This window comes from Ammospiza nelsoni, chromosome 3 (assembly GCF_027579445.1).
Source record: "Ammospiza nelsoni isolate bAmmNel1 chromosome 3, bAmmNel1.pri, whole genome shotgun sequence".
NCBI lineage: Eukaryota > Metazoa > Chordata > Aves > Passeriformes > Passerellidae > Ammospiza > Ammospiza nelsoni.
Genome location: NC_080635.1, coordinates 69,132,323 through 69,156,978, shown reverse-complemented (window position 1 = coordinate 69,156,978; position 24,656 = coordinate 69,132,323). Strand labels below are relative to the sequence as shown.

General features: G+C 36.3%; 1 protein-coding gene across 1 annotated transcript in view; it reads right to left on the bottom strand.

The window, feature by feature from the left end:
• Window positions 1-24,656, bottom strand: part of CDK19 (cyclin dependent kinase 19) — a 121,866-nt gene that overhangs the window by 58,978 nt on the left and 38,232 nt on the right. The window contains exons 3-4 of the mRNA XM_059467871.1: window positions 15,487-15,597; window positions 5,247-5,387 (exon numbers count right to left, since the gene is read on the bottom strand). Coding sequence (XP_059323854.1) covers window positions 5,247-5,387; window positions 15,487-15,597 — 252 coding nt within the window. The remainder of the gene's footprint in view (window positions 1-5,246; window positions 5,388-15,486; window positions 15,598-24,656) is intronic.

Here is a 24,656-nt window from a genome sequence, read left to right as displayed (position 1 = left end):
TATCAGAGTTAGATGATGAAAACCCATTTAGTTCAATCATTTCTGAACAGGCTGTGCTTGTATGGAGACAGAAGTTGCAGATTCCCACAGAAAATTTTTTGTTTGACCACTTCAGTTTGGGCTTTCCCTTTGTGCTTTACTTCTGACAGAGAAAACCCAGGTTCCAGATGGCTGCATTTTCCAGAAAACCCAGAGAGACAGTAATACTGCACTGTCCACTCTGCACAGTTCCACAAGAGATGTGGAGCAGGACCACTGGAGAAGACAGCCTGCCCTGAGTGCAATCACAGCCAGCTGGAGCCACACACCACACCAGCATCTCTTGGCTCTGCTCAAAATTCACCCTTGGAAAGATACCCTTGGCTTCCTGTTCCTACACCAGCTGGGTATCAGGGTATTGTTAAGAAGCCAGAATCCAACAACTCACATATCTGAGCACCTTAAAGGCTGCATATAGATATTTACTATACAGACAGGCATGCAGAGTCAAAATTATGGCAGCCTCAATTTTCTGCTATGTCCTTTCACCAAAACTGCCCAGATTAGCTCTCCATAAATTCGGAAGGTGGGAGAAGCACACAGATCCTTCTTAATCCACTCCATAAAGAAACAGAAACCACTTAGCTTAAGCACACAATGAAAATAGCTTCTCCCAATAGAGATGACATAGTGAAACAAACTACAGAACACAGATATTATTTCATCCTTCTTTAAGAGACAAGGAGATGGTAATAAAAAAGCTGAATATAGGAAATCACTAGCAAAGTCTTTACCATAACTTGATTCCTCCTCCCTCTCCTTAGTGAATTAGTGAAATTAAACTGATAAGATTGGAGAGAATGGGTTACACTGAGAAAACCCCACACAGGCATAGATGTGCCCAGATTAATGTTTATATTATATAAATACTTAAACAACTGCTCATTTTACAAAGTTACTTTATATGACCATCACAAGCAAGTTTTCTATTTCAGAATCCTTAGAGCAACCATTTAACTCCCTGGGGAGGGGAAGAAGAAATCTGCATTTCTCTGCTGAGTTTGATTTCCAACATTCATTTTTTAACCAGTCATTTTAATATTAAGCAATAGTCTAAAGAAATGCCCAAGGTATGTAAGTGGAATCTTAAATTAATTTCTCCATTTGGATTCTGTGCACTTCAAACATCCCACAGATAACACCTCCCTTCAGGAAAATACATTCTGTTACAAATAGAAATAGCTTTTATCAGGTTATAAAGGATATGGTCTCTATCTGCTTTTGACCTTAAGCAACTAATCTACAGAAGAATTGCTAGAACAAGAAAGTGCTCAAATCCTTTCGGTTGCTAACATTAACAGACATTGCAAACACTATATGGAAGAGCTCCATTTTTTGACATCTTGGCAAGCTAAGACCTTTGCTGAAAATCCTGTATAATCTAAATATTTCCCTTCTAGGAGAGGAGGGGACAAAGACCTCAGAACACTCTGAAATAGTGTACTTCAAGCGCTTGCTCTTACCTCAAGGTATGGAGGAGCGCCAGTTAGACACCCTTTAAGCAGACAGCCCACAGTGTATATAGAGTATTTTAAAAAGCCAAAAGCATAACACTCAAAGGTTTTTTTTCTCTAATATCTATCTCTATTAACCTCTTGTTCATAATGAAACACTCCAGCAGCTAGCAAAGCCAGCAAATCCTCCCTCCTCTTGCACACAGCTTTCAGGAGCACTGCTGTGCTGAAAAGGTAAAATTATCATTGCCCAATGACATGCAATTCAACAGCAAAATTCCACTCAAAGGGGCTCACAGGAAAACAAATGTATGGATTTTCACAGATTTAAGGCAATTCCAAGGTGTATAAACTGACACAAGGCTATTCAAAGAAATCAGTAACCCAGTATTTCTGTCCCATACTCTATACTTGTTTGAATCTTCCCAAAAAGGCTGAATGGTTTTTAACTGAGAGAAATTAAGAGCTTAGCTTAAAAAAAATACCTAGAAAGTAACTTAGCACCTTACAGCTACTCTCAGGATACAAAAGCCAGACTCAAAATAACCCAAATATTACAAACAATTGAAAGATACACAACACTAAATTAGTTTCCAATTTCTTGAAGCATGAGTACAAGTCTATTTGGTGTTTGCCTCAATTTGAGCACTTTGCTTAAACTGAACTTGCACTGGCCGTCTTAAACTGCTGTAAGTCTTGCATTACAAAGTTTCACCAATTTAATCTTATAAGAACACCTGCACTCCCTCTTAAGAATCAAAATAGTGCATTTTAACAATAAAATAACCAGATCTAATGACAGGTGATGCTGAATGGCCTCTGTTGAGCTTTGTGCCACCACCTCCTGCCTCACGCTGCCTCTGCACCAGCTCCTGCACATCCAGCTAAGCCCCCAGTGTGGTCCCTCTGTGACCTAACCCTGCAGAAAACAAGCTCTGCAGGTGAAAAGCTTCCTGTGACACTTGGTGTGGGTTTAACTCCCTGAATGAGCTCACCAGGAGCCAGGTGAGTGTCCCCTGCCAGGCAGTGAAGAGGGGAAGGAGACTCTGTCCTTGTGGTAACAGCCATCCATGAGCTCAGCCCAAGGAAAGGACACATGGCAAGTTCACATTGTTCACCACTTTTATCACCCTGTCATGCACTTACCTGCTACAGCTGATCTTAAAAATTATTTAACTAAAAAATATCTTAGTAATTCTAAGGTATTTAAGCAAAGAATTTGGTATTCCAGCTTTTTCAAAAACCTCTTTGATTTAAGGCAGTAGTAAATTAAGATTTAAACAATGTTCTTCAAATACCTCTAAGCAAATACTTAACCTCCCAGGTTTCTGGTTTTTCACAACAACATTTGTTAAATCAATTACAGAGATAATTTCCATGGCTCAGGAGAATTTGACTAATATTATGATAAATATTCTCGGAGAACCTAATTTTATTGAGCAATGAAATAAACATAACATGACTTTTATGGATGTCACCACTTTTGGTCTTCATCCAAATAGAGGTTAAAAATAGTAAGAACAGAGTTATATTAAACCAAGGAAGGACAAGGTGTTTTGATGCAAATCTTGGTTTACATAACATAGAAAAATATTTTTTCCAGCAGCTGTAAATTCAAACAGCTAAGAGAAAACCACCAGAAAAACTGTTCCACATCTTAAGAAGACACTGAGGAGCTGGTATTTATGTATTATGCAAGGAACTGATGCCACTGAAACTGTATCTGAGTATCATTCTTAGTAGCAAAAAAAACAAGCACAAGCATACAAATAAAAAATAAAGATTAAAAAAAAAAATCTTGGTTAATCCAGGATTTAAACTGGTTGCTAGTTATATTAACCTCTAATTTCAAGTGCAGACACAAGGACACATCCAGAATAACATTTTTTTTCTTACCATGGTCAAGATATAACTATTTGACGTACCTGAATTCTTCAGAAATCCAGAAAAAAATTTAAAAGGCAAAGGATTCTGATTATACTTTTAAATCATTTCAAATCATTTTGAAATGGTTTCCTTTGTCTTACTGGGGCATCCTAGAATCCATCAGCTTACATTTATTTGCAGACCAAGAACACACTAAGACTTCACAAATTACTATTCTTCTCCCTTCTCAATAATGCTAACATCATTCAAGCACTATCATTTCAGAACCAAAAAATATAGTCTTCTTCACAGTGGAAACCATCATCTCCCAAGATTCCAAAAGAAAAGACAAAGACATTAGACAACAGCTTTGCTGCAAGTCATCAGCAACAGGTAAGAACTGCAAAGCAGCAGCACCAGTCATGCAAAACACCTGGTGCTGCAGGCTGAAAATAACACCAGCAAGAAAATTCTCAAGGCCATTTGTTGTTATTATCTTAAATACTATCTCGTATTTCCTATCAAAATAACGAGTTCATGTATGGCATTTAAGTGTATATGTAATTAACAGTTCCATGAAGAGGTGTGTCACCCTTAGAGCTGGATATAGACTTTCCAGGTGTTACTTCTCAAGCTGGAGCTAATCACAGCTGAGCACTCTGCCAAAGCAGCACCTGACTCTTTAGGAGAGTAGTAATTGTAACGTGAAAATCAGAGTTGTTCATGCTTCCTGTTTTTTGGTCCTGGCTACTATTCCAAAGGCAAACCACACCCCCCATCCCTCCCCAAATATACTAACATCTGGAATTTAACAGAAAAAACAATGATAAACAACCAAGGAACAGAGTGAAAAAAAAAAGTTCCATAATGAAAACTGAAACCTGCTCTGGCCACTGTTGTTAGGTATCACAAAAAAATTAAATAAAATTCTGTTCAAAAAATGTTTGTGATTTGTATTGCAGGCCCTGCCTTACTTTTTACTTATTATTAAAAAAAAAATTTGGTCTACAACTAAAGATTAATCAAAGTCCCTACTTACTATCAAAAACTCAAGAACAATTAGTGACTGTAAGTTTCTGGACAGACAGCCCTATTTTGACATGCTGGGGCAATTATGAAAAACCAAAAATAACCAAAATAAAAGCAGTGACTTTATACACAGGTTACCATACCTAACAGCATTGTTTGGCATATTAACCATCACACTGCTTTATGCCAAACATTCCAGTTAGAATGCAAGTGGAAGCACACCTGTATTAGTATTCTTTTCATAAACCATGGTAGCACTTCACGTAATTATGACGAGCGATGGAAAACTTTTAAGGGGAAAAGGGGAACTAAGACAAGGCAACTGGCTGCCCTTGTAATCTGTAATCAACTTCAAGAGCTACTCCAGGTCATGAGAAACTTCAAGATGATAACTCTTTTATAGTTCTCTTCCCACGGTCAGAAAAAATACCACATGGAAAAGAAATACTCCATGAAAAAACTACTCTTTCACTAGCTTTTATGCTAAGTTGCACGTAAGCCAAACAACGTAAAAGGGTATCAATCACTCTCCTATTTAGATGCCTTTTCAAAGTCATGTGAAAAGTTGTAAGAATGTTCACCCAACATGTATCAGCTGTCTCACGTACTGTTTTTGGATATTGATATCTGCAATCCCTTTACTGGATCTGGCATCATTGTCCGAGCTCAGATGACTCAGATAAAAACAATGTGAAAGCATAGTTTGTTTTCATGTTTAAAGTCACAACTGGGCTCCTGCAACAATAACAGGAAGAGCTGTAGGGATCGATATGCCAGATTATGAACAGGGCTTTTCTTGTCCTCCCCAATGACACGCACATGGAGCGCTCTGGGACAGGAGTCACATGCCACACTTACCAGGTCTCTGTGAAGCACCCAGTTTGCATGGAGGTAATGGATTCCATCGAGGATCTGGTAGAGGAGGGATTTAACCATAGATCTTGGCAACTGCATGGGCTTTTTATTTGCTTTTGAGGCACGGTGAAACTTGATAATATGCTAGAAATAAAACAAGTAGAAACATGAAGAAAGTTAGGTGATAGATAGGTGAGAAGATTGGGTGTTTTGGGATATTTTAACTACTAACACTAAATAATGGAATGAGATACAAAGTTGAACTTTGGAATTAAAGTAATAGTGATGCACTCACAATTCTCTTAAAATTGTTTTTATTCTCTGAGTTGCTTCAAAGAACAGCCGTGAAGTTTTATGTGAATATCTAAATACTGGCTACTTACCTCCAGTAAAGGGTCTTAGACATTATCCTTCCTCCCTTCTCCCTATATGGCATCCTCTTACCCTTGGCAGCTAGACCAGAACCCTTCAAACCAGGAGCATCTACCAGAAGAAGGACCATATTCTTTGCTTTCATAGAGACTTCCCCTCCTCCTCTTCAAAAACACCCAGGCTAGCATAGTTGCAACTACTATTCCTCCCAAAATCAGGATCCCAGTAGACAGATTAAATAAATATCTTAATAAATATTTCAAGGGGGAAAGTATAACTCCAAAAACCCCAAATCACAACATTGGAGTGAGATCATGTTCAAACATCTAAAAATGGTTATCTTCTTGTTCCCAATTCATGGTTGCATACTTCACTGATGATAACAAGCTGGTGGCTCTTGGATTACAGAATTCAGTCTGCCCACTAGAGGACAAACACCACTTGAAACAAGAGAATGCAGTAAACGACCCCAGTATTAGTTGAAGGAATGAAAAAAAAAAATTGAAAGATTGCTGAGAGATCATTAAATAGTCATAAACTATTAATTCTAAGATCAATGTGGAGATGATGGGTTAGGTCTGGTTTTGCTACAAGAAATAAACTAGAGTCAGGCCATTCCATCTTTTCAATCCTCGGAAAGATGGGGCTACGCAGGGCACAAATCCAATCTTAATATATGGGCATTCAGCAAACAACTATGGTCATTCAGATGGGGGGGAATCTCCTTTTTGAAGGCAATTCAATGAAGCACCTCAAGTAACAAAATAGTTTTCAATTATGTCTTTTAAAAGGTGGAAATGATAAAGGCACTTTGCATTTTTACTGAAAACAATACAAAATGCTAGAGTAGGACTATTAATTACCCAATTATTAAAATAGGATTTGTCTAGCTGAAGATCTTCTCCCTTCCCAGGTTAAAAAGGTAACCAAAGGCTGTGTTTTAATTAGACCACTGCTCCCTCCTCCACCATCCCCACTCCCCACCCAGTTTGTCACTACTGCTCCCAATGACAATGGTAATGAGTTAATGTTTACCAATGGTAAATGCTAACTCTGACTGTCACCAGTATTTTAGCCACTGTAAAACTTAGCAAAAGTGTAAACAGTAGTGTTTAAAGAGAAGTAAGAAAGGCAGAAAACACCAAATGAATCAAAACAGTCTGCTTACTCCCAACCAACAATGTTCCCACAGAGTCTTCCACTAGTAAATGTACAGCATTTATGGCTTTGTACTAAAAAGCAGTAGAAATTTACAGGATTATCAATTTTTAATATACTCATGAGGATCAATAAACAAGATAAGCTCTTAGTACCTGATCCTTAGTTGTGCAATCACTCTGGAAACTATATTGAAATGCTTTAAGGGATTATTTCCTTAGAAATTTTTTTCTTGTGATGTCACAAGAAGATACGGTCTCAACTTCAACTAGGAGTTCCCTAGTACTACAAAATGCTGAGCAGATAGCAACCTTCATGTGTAATTACAATATGATTTATAAAGCAGTAATGATAACATAAACTCACAAATTAGTATATTTATTAATGCAGGAAATGAAAAAGGAAAAATAGAGAGGAACCAACAGGCAAAGGTCATACTCAGAGGCCTATAAATCCAGTCCTGCCCTTTTTCAAGGTGCATGTAATCACTAGAAGGGATTTCTACACCCATCTAAAAATCATCTACTACCCACACAAAACATTAGTCCTTAGGCACAGAGAAAATGAAGGAGTCTCATGAGACAGAATAGGACACAAGCCCAGATGTGTTGCCGAGGAACAACACATCTGCCCCAGATGCTCGGGTAAGTGGGGAGTGAGACAGTACCAGGTTGACACCATTGGATTTCTGTCCCTGCCCCTCCCATAGGGCTCCCAGTTAGAAAGGCTAAGGAAACAAGCTCCTTTCTTGAAAGGGTTATTGAATTGCAGAAGTGAATAAAAATGGATAGTTTTGCTCGAAGCAAGCAATATCGCCACTAGGTGAAATCCAATTTCCTGCAAAAGCAAATAAAACCTGTTGTTGCCAGCCTACTCTATGGAAGTTTATATCCAAAAGATCACAACCATCACAGTTTAGGGAACTGAACAAAAGCTAAAAATATACTGCAGGACCAAGTAGTGTAGGGAACTGAAAAGCTAGATTTGCCCCATGACATTGGAATGAGTCCACAGTGTTTGTGACCAAGCCCTACACTGAAAAAACGCCTAAAAAATAGTTCATCCAATTTCTTGTAAGCAACTAGCCATTTCATGAAGAAAGAACAATGCACCTAACAAACACTAAACAGCAATTTTAATGGTAGTGTCCATCTAAGAAATAGAAGAGCAAACAGACGCTGCTTCAAGTACAGCACGTAACAGCCAGAACCTGAGACCTAAAAAAGGCATGGAATAATTTACAGGAATTACAGCCTGCATTTCCCATTTCCCAGAAAACTGGATTAACTACTAGACTTCAAAACTACACTTCTCTCATTCAATGTCTTTTTGCTGAATAGCAAAAAAATAAGACTATGCTGTGAGTTGAGTATAAATCTGAACCATGACAGGTATGAAGCATGTTGTGCCTCTCTCTCTAGGAAGCATGAGGTGCACTTTGACACTGCAGTTTGTAACCTTTAGGTATACTCAAGTTCTTTGGCCATTAAGGACAAAACATGAAGACTTCTAAGATCCAGGCAAGTCAGAGACATGTTTGTAACAAGACAATAAGCAGAGCTTCAAAAAGCTTCAGTATTCCCCATGTCTTTTTTCAGTGCACCTGCTTAAAGATAACTCACATATCCTGACAGATCACCTGGCCAAAAAAGCTGGAAAACACCTAGCAACATTTGGCAAAATTAATGAGGAAAGTTATTGTCAGTCCACGCTATACCAGTTGCACATTACAGAACAGAAACCCATCCACAATGTCATGCAGACATAAATTCATTTTAATTACTTCATTAGAACACTGCAAGCTCTCTTCTAATATACTTAAAATCTTTCAAAACAAAAGAAAAACATAAGTCATAAGAGATAAACATAACTCCAAGCAATATTGAAATCTATTCAGCAAAAGCAGCAATTTTCCCTTTCTGTGCATCCATATTTCTGATTCCTAAATCTTAAAAACATGCTGCCACTGACTGGATTCCAAAAATGGTGTGAGCCAATTAGGTATTCACTATTAAATATAATGTAAAAATTTTTCTATTGCTTGTACAAATTTTGGTTTTAATTTAAACAAGACAGCAACTTTGTAGAAGTGATTTTAAGTCCTTATTCTAAATTAAATTAATACTTCACTGACCAACATTAGAGTAGACATTCAACACAAACCCAGGAAAGCAAGGAAGGTATAATTTGCTGCTTGCAATATCTGCGACTATTGGTTTTACTTACTAACTGCTTATTCCCAATTTTCAACTTTAAAAAATGTAATAAAATTGCAAGGAAAACTGGATGAATCACATTATTTCATTAAGATGATTTTAGTTCTTGCAAAGGCAAGACCATATAAATGATAAAAAATGAAGAGGAGAAGCAGAGCTAGACATTTGGAAATAAACAATATTCAATCTAGGAGTTTGACTGCCTTCTTCTATGTTACCTAGTGCATTGAAATTGCTTTGAAAGCTAGCTGGTGAAGAACTATGTGCATTTTCTAAATTCTCCATCACAAACAAAGCAAACATAATGCATAACAACACAGAGCAAATTTAAATCCCTAGGATTTACCCAACAGTTAAGTGAGCATTCAATAAGATCCTAATTTTAGTCTGCTTCCAAGTCTTTCTGTGTTTGTGTCATCCCATTCCCAATTCCAAGAACTGCTGCTCAGTGTGACAGAGGTTAAAACAAGCAAACAAACATGCTGGACCTAGAAACCTTTCCCAAAACTAGCAAGCCAGCTAACAGAGGGATTTCATGCATGTCTGACTAAATGAAGTTACAGTGAGCTCCCACCTCAACACACATGAGTTAATCAATAGACACAAGCCTCTAAAAAACCTGACTGCTTAAGTTCTACTGCTTAAGGCAAAGCTTGCTGAAAATTACATGCATCTCCTTCAAACTGAAAAGCAATCATGCCAATGTAGATGCCTCTCCCGGCTGAAGCAAACTGCTTGTGCTCCCACACTTCAGCAAAACCCCTACATTCTATCCAATACCTAATCCAGCCTTTAAGAACAAAACAGAATTATGTCAATGTGCCAATAAAAAGTAAAGTTATGTTTTAATATTGAGGAGAGGGAAGCTTGGATACATGTAAAATCTGTATTAAGGCAAAGAGGATTTATTTTATATGGCTTCTAGTCTCATTTTTAACACAAAACCACCTCAAAATACTACATTTACTTTAAATGTAAAGCATTCAAAAAGGATATGAAAGAACAAATCAAAATCTTAAGGTGGTATAAAAACTAACCATGCACTGTGTTTCCATGATTTTCAAGAAGAGAAAGCAAACCAAATAAACCCAAGTAATTTGTTTGCTGTTCCAAAAATAAATCATAGTTTGATATGCCTACACTTACAACTCATTTCAGACATCAGAGTTTTTTAGAAAGTAGCAAAATTTTGTCAATGTACTTATCACAAGTGAAATAAAATAAAATCAAAACAGAAGTGGATAGAACTACCTCTAGAGCTACCACTTTAGTTTCCAATTTTGGAAACATTACAGCAATTAATATAAACTGTCCTTCAAAAGAGAAGGGGAAAAAAGCATGCTTGTTCCCTCTAAATGCTGCCAGTGCACGGCCATCATCAGTATCTTCTTTAAAATGTCATTAATCAAACTGCCTAATGAAAGACCCTATTTCAAGTGACAAGAGGTGAACATTTTTAGTAACAGGGAAAGGAACTTTAATACGTCAACTTTTGCTAATGCCAGCTTGCTTTAAATATCTAAGCTTTGAAACACCGATCAAACACATCCCCTCAAACAGATCCCAAATAGTTTTTCTAGGTTTTGCCTGCATCTTTCTAGGTCTTATAGTATCTTTCAAAAGATACTATAAGATCTTTCAATAATTTTTTTCAAATTATTGCAAAATAACTTTACACAATGTTAACAAAAATCATCAGAATTCAGCTACCCTTTCAGTACACATAAAAGTGAAATACACCACTCTGTTCACTGTAGTTTTTCACATATTTATGCTTTTGAACCTTGCCTTTGTTTTGAGGCCAGCTCCTACATGTTGTTTCCTCCCCTTCTCACGCTCTGTGGTGCGGAAAATGAGTCCATATAAACTACCTTCAAATTCATACAAGTCCAGCAGAAAAAGCAAGTGTATGTTTTGAGAATATGACAAAGAGCTACGGTCAAGGAATGGCACTGCCCTCTGCAAGAAATCCAACCATGACTTTGACGGTCAAAAAACCCCATCCATTTCACTTGGAAGGAATCAATCATGACAAAGACCTATGCCAGCCCATTCCCTTGTGTCTCCACAAACCTTATATTCTTCATCCAGCCTATACTCATACATACGTATACAAGAGAGAAGACTGCATGAAAAACCACCTGGCAAAACCACCTGAATTACACCAGAAGTGTATACATGGCTTAGAAAATCAAAATGTTAAAAAACACATTACACTGAGAAAGGTATTTTTATGTATATAAAGATATTTGTCATCAACTAGCATCTGAATTATATTTATGATCAAGAGCTAAACTGAGGCCTGTTGAAGAAAGAATTCTGATTATACCATATTTAAGGAATACATTAAAACTCAGTTGTTAGACAATATTAATGTGATTAAACAAATGTACAGGTTTATTGTACACATCAGTATGCAACACTCTCCCAATTTCATTTATAATGAAAGATTATTCAAAATGTTGTTAGCTGAAATTAAGTATATTTATTTGTAGATTGAGACCATCAAGTAGTACTATGAAATTCACACGTAGGAAGAAGTTTCTCCTTTCCATTATCTGATGATTATTTTTAGGTACTCATGACTGTGCTAATAATCTCTACCCTACATTTTTTAAAAGCAGAACATATGCATAACAAGTAATTCGTATAAAACAAAGCCAGTCTTGCTCATCTATTTTTGTTATTATCAACAAGAACTCCAAGATTAATTTTACTCCTTTTCTCAGTAGCATTTACTTGGTTTCTCAGTAGCATTTAGTTGTTAGAGATCAGTGGAACATAATAGTAAGAGAGAAACACCAAACCTAAAAAATTCAAAGATCATGGTTTAACTGGTCTGGGATACTGAATGTATCATCACATTCAATATTACCAAATCATAGTTAATTATTATGTACTTAAGAACCAGAAGTGGTTTTTGTTGCTATAAAACACATTTAACACATTTTTACTACGATAAAAATGTCGCCCTTTTTCAGAATGAGATCAAACCCATCCAGAAGCTTCTCATTTAAATGACAACATATATTTCCAGAAAAGGGGATTGTAAAAATTTGACTTTATACAGACATACTAAATGAGTCTGGGAATTAACTCTGTACCATAACTAGGAAAAGGTATATAGATAACCTGCAAATACAAAAAGTTTTTTTTTAAAACTATAATAAAAATGTTGGTTAGAATCAAAAATCCTGCTTAAAGTATAGGACTATGAAATTGAAGTCATCAAATGTGTGTTTATCTGTGGTACTAAAAACATGTGCTTTAGCAAATACTTTCATTATTAGAAATCTGCTTTTAAAGGGAACAAAAGAAAAGTTCTAAATATTGTAACCTCGACAGTGGCTAAAAGCAACTAGATTGACAAAAAAACTTCATCTCCAGGACATTTGTATCAAACTTGTACTGAAGTCCATTTTAGTAATCATCATGCATTTAAAACATTTGGTATAAATTTGAATAATGTCTTTAAATGCACTAGCTTTATGCAGAAAGATCTGGACAGCAGTATACTGCCTAGAAGTACAAAACTATGGTGATAAAGTATATTCATGAAAGTTCAATAAAAAAAGAAGTTATTCTTTTGCTGATAAGACAGCAGGAATTCTGGCATTGAAAACAAATTTCTGACTATTAAAAATAAAAAGTTAACATCCTACAGCCTGAGAACTTTGGCAGAGACAAATAGCCAAGAAAAATCATAACACTGTGTATTACACTAAGAATTCTGGCAATCAAAGGAAACTAGTTATAAATCAATTTGTCAAAAGAAATCCTATATTCTTAGATATTCTCCGTGGTAATCTCACGGTTTTGTGTTGTTTTGTATAATGTAACTTGAGAGATAAGAAAAGAAAGTATCTTTGATAGGATTAGTTATTAAAACTGATTACTATCTTTGTAGTTAAGAACAGCATAATCAGCGTTCACCAATACTTGCCTAAAGCAGTTCAAATTAGCAAAGTGTCTACATTCCTTGGTAATGGTATCAGCACAAGTTACAGACCATTATTAATATAAAATTTCAGATCTGAGCAGTTTCATTCTTGGGAATTAAGTGAGAAGTAAAAAAAAAAGTTCTTGCTCACCATGGAAGAACTTTTTAATAAGTTTAATTGGCACCAACCCTTTAGAACAGGACTTTTTTTTCAGTACCAGAAAATTAACAGAATAGCATAGCATCTGATATAATTGATTCATCTCTTGCCAAATGTTTCCAGTACAGAAGCTGAAAAACATAAGGATTTTAATTAATATAATGATTGAATGTGATGAACATTTATTCTTCTCACTGAAGCCAATAGGTGTTACTAAAACCTGGACAGCTTTGAACAGAAACAGTTTCCATACTTACTGATTTTGGCAAGTAAATCTAAGCTACCTACATTTGAAAACATTTGTCTTTGGAAATCTACATGTCTCTAGTGACAGCACACCTTCCATTCCAAAATTTAAATCTTCATATATCCATGATAAATAGGCTTATTTTGTCTTTATGTAGTGCTGGCAAAGCACATGGTGCTAAGCAATTAAAAAAAAAAGTGCTAAACCCCTACCAAAATTTCTACCCCAGAGAGTTGAAAGGGCACAAGCTGTAAAGCACAGGAAATGCAAAACACAACACAACACAGACAGAATGACAAGTGGTTGGTATTACTGAAATGCTTTACAAAATAAGTGGATTTTCAGGAGGTTTTTGAAGGAGGATAGTGAAGGATCTTTACGTACGTTAATTGGGAGGCTGTTCCATGTGTAGGAGGCAGCGTGGAAAAAGACACAAAGTTGGGAGTGAGCAAAACAGACAAAAGGGGAATTAAGAGGGATGCTTGGGAAGTGCTGACAGTAAAGAAAATGAGGACCAAGGTTAAGCCAGAACCAAGAGTGCCTTGAACATGGCAAACTTAATGTAAGGGAGGAAAAAATTCCTGGCAAAGGCTTAAGAAGCGAGGAAACATGGGCAATTATACAGGAAAGGAGAAATGACTTGTGCAGCATGTCCCATAGAAAAAAAATAAAAACAAAAGAGAGTTAGGAAGTGGGAGACCAGTTCACATCAAGTACCTCATTGTAACAAACATTTCAGTCTTCAATAATAGAAAATAATTAACTTCACTGAGATTATATCCAATACCCAGCCATATGGGAGGGGTGGCAAGAACATCAAACTGCAATGATGTTTCTTCTAAAGCTGTTAAATCATGTGAAAAATGACTATGTAGTGTAAAAACCACACAACCAAAGTAAAATCAAATGGAAAAGGTTAGGAAAAAAGATGTTTAAAACACATGGCAATAAATGCAGCAGTAAAATGTGTTTGTTATGACTGTTCCATAAAATGAGTAAACTCATTTAATGCAGAAATCAAGTCTGTCATACAGAGATTTAGCTGATGCACTGCTCTTCATCATCACTACCACCAGTTATGTGAAATACACAAACTCATAATGCCCACTGAACTTTGATGAACAAAACTTGCAAAATACAAACCTGCTAGCCCACAGGAGAAATAAATTAAATACTTTTCAAACTTTTGAAGGGGAACAAATTACCATGATTTTACATGTTCTGAGACAGAAGTGTCTTTTTGAAAGGTCTAAGTTTACTATCTGTCCAATTAAAATCTTGGGTCATTTACAAGCTCAAGAGCCAAGAATGAAGAAATTGAGCAATTTGTCACTAACATTTGTAATAGCAACACCTGTATTACTGAAGCCTTCAAAAGTAATACTGGAATTCATAGTACCACTTCCTCTCCTTGCCAATATTTCAAAGGAATCATAAACATATTGGTTACACTTCATGTTTGGTATCTTTCAGATTTAAACACAAATCCAGGTTCAAGTAACTCACATCTTATCAAAAGATGTGGAGCTTGAATATTTTCCAGTTCAAGTCACAATGTCATTGATGTCCACCTCTACAACAGACTAAACCAAATCCTATCGTACTTTGCTAGAAACTTAAAAACAAACATCTAAGTCTCCACTCCTCTTCCATGTAATGAGTGTCCATCAGTAAGCCCAATTAGCTTACTTGTTATTTTATTTCCACTCATACTGTCACAAATTATCTGTTTAAAATATAGATGATTCAATGTTAGTTGCTTGCAGTCCCTCTCAGTGAGAGGACTCATCAAAGCAGTCATTCTTTTTTTCTTGTGTGTGTACATGCAATATGCCAAGAAAAAAAAGTATTAAATACATTTCCAAACACAGTTTTAGAAGATCTCAATTTAGGAATGCTTCCTTTAACTCCAATTAAAGCTTGCAGAAGAATCTTTTTCACTTCAAAACCCAATCTGACTCAAAAAAAAAAAATCTATGTAGTCTTTGGCAAGCTTTAAAGTGTAAAAGTAACAGGATTATCAGTTAGACCCTTAACTACAGAGTAAGAAATTAATGCATCTCTGCCTATATGAAGGCACATCACATACACACCAGTTTGAACAAATTCTTATTGCACAATCTCAAATACTCAGGGAAATCTGCACTTACCCACAAATCATGCTCAGCATAATCAAACAGCAGCCAAACCTTTCTGTCACTGTGAGAAAGGAAAACCTTCTGCAATGCAATCACATTTGGGTGCTTCAACTCTCGTAAAAGCTGCAGAGAAACAGAGAAGCTCTTGTTACTTCTGCGCTTGTTAAGAAAAGCAAACACAGCAACAAAACCACCAAACAGGTCAAATAGCAAACAAGTAACCCTAAAACAGGCCCTAGAAGGAAAGACACCACAGATTCACATTATCTTCCAAACATCAAAATCGGGATATACACAGCCTCTGTGGCATGGGCTGCTGTTCTAACAGCACAGCTGCCCATCACTATCTACCCTTCTCTGTCCCACACCCAGCACAGAGCTGCCCATCCCACCTATTCATCCTGCTTGCCATCAGTACTTTTCTTTAAAGAAGTTATTACACACAAGTATAACTGTTTTCTTATCAAAGGTGAACATCAGGATTTGAGGATGCCAGAATGAAGCTTGATCCAGTTCTTTGTCTGGACAACACAGTTCTTGATCACCACATAGTTATTTTATAATCAATAATTTTCTTTTGCTTTGGATCCCTACCTCACTTGCCTTAAGGATCATAGGTTGTTGTTCTCAGAAAACAGGGTGTTTTCAAAGAAAAGTCTGCCAAAATGGGTTTACTACTGGTTGTTTAAACTATTATTCTGTAATCTGGAAATAATCCCATATTTATTTATTGCTTGAAAGAAATTATTGATAGTTATTTAACTTATTGATAGTTATTGCTTGAAAGAAATTATTAATAGTTTTCTTATTGAAAGAAAACTAGGTCTTATCACTAATTAGCATACTAAAGCAGGCACTGCTGCTGAAGTCATCACCCTCTGCCAGATTAAACCAGGTTCAGGAGGAGTTGTGAAGCTGTACTTCCAAAAACAATTTCTATGGAATCACTTCCGCCCTCTCCACACTGTAGTCACCAGAATAATTGATCATTCCTATTTTATCTGGAAATTGCTTACATCTGCAGCACTAGTATATACATTGCCAAGAATCAATTCCTAATGGGAAATTGTAAATGGAGTATGTTCCAAGGCACATTTGGGAGAAATGAGTCTTCTATCATTTCACCCTACAGAAAAAGTCTCAAGATTATTTTATTTCCCCTAAAATCAATATTTTAGGAGAAATAAAATAGTGATTTAAAATTATATTATCTTTTGACTATATAGATATCTGTCAAGACAAGAAATCTAAAGAATATAATAGCTGCTTAAATGCATTCCAATTTCCCAGCAAATGAAATAATTTTTTTACCATGCAGGAAGTGTTTTCTTATTTTTCTTTCTTTCCCTAACCCTCCTTTTCTGCATGCCAAACAAGCCCAGTTCCCTCAGCAGCTCCTTGTGAGACTTGCTCTTTGTTAATTCTGGCTGTCAAGGCTGCATGCCACAGCAGCCAATGCTTCAGCAGCACGAGAGAAACCAAGGAAATGTTGGCTCTAGGAGTCCAACACACCACATCAAGAATGAGAGCTCTATTCTAGCTATGCTAGACTTGCAGTGGTGCTCCACTACAACTACAGGAGGCCAAAATTTATAACATAAGGTACAAGGGATGGGCATGAGCCACAAACACAAGCCGTTGGTCAGATTTATGTTAAAAATCATCTCGTCTAGAAATATGCTACTGCAGGAGAGAGGGTGACCACAGGGACTGAAGAGATGTAACTCTTAGGGACATAAAGAGTGGAGATAAGGGAAGTCATTCTAAAAGCACTGGAAAGATGTGATCAGAAAGGAATATTGGGCAGAACCAAATCCACAGCTGTGGAAATCAAAAGACAGCAAGTTTGAGACAAGTGTTTCAAAGACAAGCATCAATCTAAGACTGAGACAAAAAGAAACTAGGAACTTCAGAAACTGTGTTTTCATTACAGCAGACAGGTGGAAGCCAACCATGTGAAAATTTGGGTGACACAGTGAAGCTACTTATTTGCACCATGATTGAATCTACCACCTACCCTAACAACTTCTAAAGTGATGCACCTTTATGTGATATGATTGTTATGTCCATGCATCACCATAAACACCTTTGACAAATGTGCATTTCACCCCTACCAAGAACCACATGGAGAGCTTCAGGGATGCAGTAAATCATTGTCTGCAGTTTTCCTGCTTTATAAACTTTAGACAAACAGAACAGATCAATGAAACAATACCAATATTACTTTCTTAGGTCTTCTGCAGAAGTAAATCAGTTTGAAGATTTGGCTGGCTAAGTTTGAATTTAGAAGGAAGAAATTACTATATTGTCCTAGTACTTGAAAGACTCCAGTGTACTTGACATCTTCTATTACAAGATAGCAACCAGAACAAAGAAAGGCTCTGCAACTACTATAATTTATTAGTAAATGAACACAGCATTGTATTGAATAGTACTTTAACATAATGTTCCTCTAAAATTTAAGTTCCATCATACACAACTGGAGGTAAAATGCTACTAAAAACCTGTGTCTCAGTTATGATACATTCCCTTCTTGTAACAGCACACAATGCAGTTTAGACAGAAAGACACTGAGAAGGACTTCATAGTGAATTATCAACATCTGTGCAACTTTGACTGGCCTGTACAATGGCTTTCATCTAAACAGATTATGATGATTATTATTGAAAGCATTAACAAGAGAATTGTACATTGTTTATCACCATTCTTAGCTGATTGCACAGCTTAAAGTTTAAAATTATGCTTTTGGATAGCCCAAATAGCATGGAACAGCTACTAGGATTTCCAAATGGTATCTGCTATATGCAGAATTGCTAGTAACTTCTTCAACTGTCTGATGAATAATAAGTTCTCCATGAGAGAATTTCTATGAGAACTTCCCTCACAAGTCAATGTCTCTTATAGCAGGGGAAGGTCATAATGTGAAAGTCTCTGATGCCTGAAAAAAAGTTAAGTTGGCAACAGTACTGGTATAGAAGCTTGAAGCCTTGGAAATGTAAAATGTCAGTCATGCTGAGGTAGACTTTGCATAGAAAATCCAAGTAAAGAGTAAAGGCTCTCTGGCCAAAGAAGGAGCACAAGAGAGTATACAAGATTAAGCAAGTAAAAGTGGGATATCATAAAACAAAGAAAAAAAATCTGTTATTTTTACCTATGTTTTCAATAATAGTTATGATAACTGACCATGGAATGAACACACTGATAAAAGAAATGTCTTACCCTTAAGAAAGTAAAAACTAGCACAAGTCATTTACAAGCAAAACTCAGAGGTGGTATCAGATGATTAGCAAATAGATCACATACATCCAAAAAAGGGGCACAAAGGAGACATTTAGAGACTTGTGAATCCAAAGCATGCCAAAAAACCAATTTTCAAACAATGAACATAAAGAAAAATGTGTGAAAAACGAACTATCCTTTCTTCTCTGATAATTGATTTTCTACTCAAGCAGAAGGTCTGAGTTCAAATTTCAACTTTATAATAGTTTCAAGCACTTCATCAGATGGGAAAGATGACAACTGGAATACATCCAAGGTGAGAAAAAAAAAATACCCTAAAGGGGCAGATCTCAAGGTAAAGTAGCTCTATGTATTAACTATTTGAAGAGTTACCAAAGAACAAGTATCGTGTTTATTAATAAAACCCATCTCAGTATCAACATCATGAGTGTGAATGAAATTGTCTGAATAAATAAAGGCAGCATTTCCAAGGAAGAAAAGGACTGTGATAATGCATCATCTTTTATGCTACTTTATTCTGTGACTGAGTAAACAAAGAGTAACAGAAACAAGATTAAATCAAAAGCACAAAATCTGAATTCATTCACTTAAAAACCAAGAATTTCTACTATAGACTGAAAAGTCATAAGGTGCAAGTAATAAATTGTAGAACTGGATTGCCATAAAACAATGAAGAAAATTGAGATGATAAATCTGATATTAGATATCCTAGAGGTCCTTACAGGAGAGAATGGAATGTATTTATATCAATACATAAAAGGCTTCTGTGATATTTTTAAATACTATATACGGTTTTCTCTGCTCAAACACCTCTCCCTCCACACCCACACAAAAGATGAACTCTCCCAGAAAGAGGTAAAGGGTGACCAAAGGAGCAAAACAATCCATCTCTCTATGGGGAATTCTCAATTACTGTAACTTTCTCAACTACTCTAACTGACCAAATATTGAAAGAAATAAGATGGATACCCACTAAAACACAAAGATATGAGCATCAATGGTGAAAGAAATCATTACACTAATAAACATGGCTGAAAAACAGAAAGACAGCTAATAAGAGCTAAAATCATCCTGCAAGTTAGCATGTCATGAACAGGAAGTTTCAGGAATAGCTTCTCAATAGCAGGGAAAACCATATTTCATTTACTTCTTTAGCAACACTGGACAACAAATTTAGTTGATGAATTTGATATAACTCACCAGTAAGATTCCCTAGACAGTGTGTGCTCTTGTAGAAGCCTTCATGAAAAATGGGTTTAGTGAGGTTTTACTGATCATCTCCAGCACATGGAAAAGATGATTGACAGACAGCAAGCCCTACAGCAATTTGGTTTAAACGCTTGAACTGTGCCTGAAAATCATCTATCACCATAAAATGTAAGTTCCGTTTACAAGAAGTAGACAAGCAACTAGGAAGTCTCTTGATCTTTTGAGCTAGGTAAAATTCTCCCTTTTTCCTCCCAAAGAGATAGACAACTTCTGTGAATGGGAGAAGAGCTGCAGTGTTACCAATATAAACAAAGTGATCAATTTTGAGAGCACTTAGCACATTTAAACACAAGTCAAAAAGTATATTCCTCAAGGAAATCTTGCCCAGAAAAACTTTTATGCCACTGGATGAATAATGCTTTCTAGCTACCACTTGAAAAATGCAGGGTAAGGACAGACACTTCCATCTTGCTGTGAAGGAAACCTAAGAAAAATTAGAGAAAACACAAAGACAAACCAGTGCTGTCACAACTGACACCAGTAAATCTTGCAGAAAACATGTATTTCTGCGTCAGTGATGACAAAACCCATAACCTTAAAAAAATTACTCAGGGGGCAATCTCATCTAAGAGGTGTACCCACCTCTCACATAGTTTACTTCAGTCTTTTGATCTATGTACTTCAACTGATCTGGAACAGCACTGGTAGTTTCTGTGATGGAAATGCATACTGTACTGCACTGAACCATTTTCAAGGTTAGAACAAAAACATCTAACAGGCAGAAATGTGGATCATAAGAAATCACAGGAAAGGCCAAAGCATGAGGCTGATCGCTCATAAAAGCATTTGCACATTACAGAATTTTAAAGCTGCCTCCTCTGTGATGAATCTATTTGAAGCCCCTAGGGTCACTGAAGGGTTTTTTTTTAATTGAAGCTGGGCTTTTCGAAGGAACATAATCATAATTTTATTTCTTTTAAAATTCCAACTGGTTTTGAGGCTATTAATCAATACTAGATCCTCTCCTCAGCGTTGTCAATATTATCCTTTCTATAGACCCTATACTGCCTATTATCATATCAAGCTCATGCTGCAGCTTTTCCCTCAGGGAGGTATATATGGGCCTCTAAAAAAAAAAACCAAAACAAAACCCAAAAAAACCCACAAAAAAAAAAACCCAAAACAGGACAAACAAAAAAACCCCCACAAAAATAAATAGGTAGGTATTTATTTTATCTAACACGTAAGAACAATCCCTTTGCTAACTGTGCTACAGATCTTGAAGTTATCAAGAAAAGAGAAGGGAATTCAAATTCAAACAGGGCACCACATTAGAAAACTACTCAAAATTCTAATGGTGCAGTTGATTCTGCAGTTAGGGATTTTCCAGTTCAGATTCCCATTTCTCCTTGGAAAATTACAATTACAGAGTTACTGCATAACTGAAGAACCAAAAGACTTTATACTAATACCTTCAAACTGAGCAGGTATAGAGGGTTTGTTTCCAGCTCTAAGTTCTCCATGGCTGACCCTTTTATAAGAGGTCTCAGGAAGATGCAGGCAACATAAAAACAGACATAGAGAAATATAGACATATACACACACACACAAAAACAAACAAACAAAAAAAAAAAAACCACACCAAAAACCCCAAAATCCAAAACAAAAAAAAAACCCAAACAAACAAAAAAACAACCTAAAAAAACCACATCCAAACAATCTAAAAAGAAAGGTAAAAGTTTAAGCATTAGCTTAAGCCTCTACCTACTTTAGAAAGGACATATTCCTCCTACTCTGGTCTGGTAAGTCCTTGGACTGCCTTTGGCATGCAAAACCAAGTAGGGGAGGTAGAGCAAAATGCCAAAAATTAACAACTGCCATTCTTACACAAACTGCTAGGAGTGCTGCCTGAGTTTACTCCAGGGCACACTGCAAAGTAAAATTAACAACCTAAAGTAATTCAAAACAAACTCTAAGTAGAGCCCATGCAGATTCTCCTCTTCCCTCTAATTCATCCTATACACGTATCTGATTTTGACCAGTTTGATCCCAAGCAGTCCTTCAAATTAAAAGCTCCCTCCAAGTATGCCTTACACATTCTTCAACCTTTTTTCACACTTGCATCTCTTCAAAGCATAGTCTCCAAGCTGTGAGGGCTTCAGACTACCAGAAGAGAAAGATCAAGTATTTAAAAAAAAAAAAAAAAAACACAATTAACAGAATCTAACCAGTCAACTGCCAAATGTCAGGACAGGAAAAAGGCAAAAATGTGCCCCACCCTCCTCCTATGAGAAGGATTAAGAAAGTATTTATTCTATAAATATTTTCATTTCGGGAGCTGAAAATGATCTGGCATTGCTAAATAACATTTTTATTCTGAAACAAAAGCTTGGCAAAAGACATCTTGAAAGTATTACATTTTAACTCCGCTAAAGAAATAGAAACTGGGATAGCTGCATTTTTAATTCTTAAGGTCTCCAGCAAAAAAAAAAAAAATTATCTTTGGCATTTATCTTGAAACACACAAGCAGAAATACAAGTATAAAAATTCTTTCAATTACTTACTTACCAATATCATAGACCAGAGCACAGACTTCTTAATAATAGAGACAAAGGACAACTGTAAAATTACTTCCAATGCAAGAAATTTCTCAATTTTTAATACACCTATATAAGGAAATGCTGACATTAAGAACACACAATTTGCTCCAGTGCACATATTATATATCTAATTTATTTTCATATTTTTTCAACAAAATAAATCTGAATTATAATTGAACTTGCACATCTACCTAAAGGAAACTTCATTTCCTTTAGGACAATTGAATTCTACACTCTCTTCTTTTAAAGGTAGCTGTGTATTTAATTTTGGTCAGTCTGGCTCAGATTTCGCAATAACCATTTTCCTCTCAACTGAAAGGCATAGATAAGTTAAAGCTCTGTCTCTCTCTACAGAGATTTTTCTCCTTATTTGGCCTACAATAAAAGAACATCCAACCACTCAGATAACACCAACAACTAAACTGAAAGTAACTTGCTGAAAAAGTAATAGTGAATGTTGGTCCTTTCTGAAGATTTTAAGACACCCTGAATTTGCTTTTAGGCTGACGAGAATTTTTTTCTGTTACTGAAAGGATAAAGGAATTTCCCATCAAACTAACAAAGACTCTTAAACCTAAAGCTATATTAAAATGTGAAAATTGGAGAGAGGGAATACAACACATTACAAGTAGCATCACATCATTCCTAAACCCACACATTCACTCTGGAGTTTTAAACTGCAAATAGTTTTCTCTTGCAGGTTTTATTCTAACATTTCCACACTTCTGAATTCCTGACAACTAGTTATCACCTTGCTCTAGCACTGTATCTCATAGTGAATAAACAGTGATGGCAACTGAGGTGCTCTAAAACTCTTGCAGAAAGGCAAATAGGATGAGTAGACATCAATGCTGATAATCCATTTTTCAAAGATTTTCCACTCAAGATTTCAGAAAGTTAAATGGTATATGAACCAAAGCAAGACAAACAATTCTTTAGCAAAGAACAGCCAAAAAGCATGTTTTTCCAACCTCAATTAACTATGGCACCATAGTGATGCATCTCTCAAAAGGTAATAAACTTCTAATCTATACAAAATATTGGGCAGGGATTGCAATACTATCCTGCAAAGATAATATTTTTACAGTCCATTTCCCCCCTAAAGTTTACTTATCTCCTCTACTTAACTGATTCTTTGATTAATTGACTTGATTGACTGCTTCCATTATTAAAGCAGTTTTTTCATTTTTGTGATTATTTGCCATTTTCCACATTTTATACAGTATAAACACAACTTGTAATTTGAAATTACCACTAAAAAAACCCAAAACGCACAGATCTTGAAACTTCCACGTGGTGGTGTTCACAGGGATGCTAGGATGAGGGAAGAGACGAGAATCTTGACTCCATGTTTCAGAAGGCCAATTTATTATTTCATGAGATATACATATTAAAACTACACTAAAATAATAAAAAAAGGACTTCATCAGAAGGCTTGAAAGGAAAGAAGTGGAATGATAACAAAAACTCGTGACTCTCAGAGAGTCCGAGCCAGCTGACTGTGATTGGCCATTAATTAGAAACAACCAACATGGACCAACCAAAGATGCACCTGTTGCGTTCCACAGCAACAGATGATTATTGTTTTTCTTTTCCTCTGAGGCTTCTCAGGAGAAAAATCCTAGCAAAGGGATTTTTCAGAAAATATCATAGCTACACTTCCACCTAACAACTTCTTGCATCTGAACAGTGACAATAACCAGCCTCTCAACTTAGTGAATGTGTTTGTTGGGCTCAGAGAAAAGTGCAATTCTGAGCCTCTACTTCTTATCCTGAAGTTCTCTATCCTATGGCATGAAAATTGCCCACATATGCTAGAATCAGTGTGCATCAAGTGTGACAATGCTGAGCTGATCCAGCATCTATATCCAAGACCCAAAGTTTCTGCCAAAACCACCTGTAAAATTCAGTGTGTGAGGGGCTTTCTCAGATGATGCTTGACAGATCTGGCTCCATAATAAATTGGTTGTGAGACTGCCAGCATCTCCTCTTTCAACAACAACCAAGTGGCAAACATGGCTTCAGTCCTCGCCACTGCCCTGACCTGCTGAACACAAGGGGCTCAGTGCCTGGAGAGACACCTCAGGACAATATTCCACGTAAAAATTGTTCCAGAGAGGTGACTCTCTACA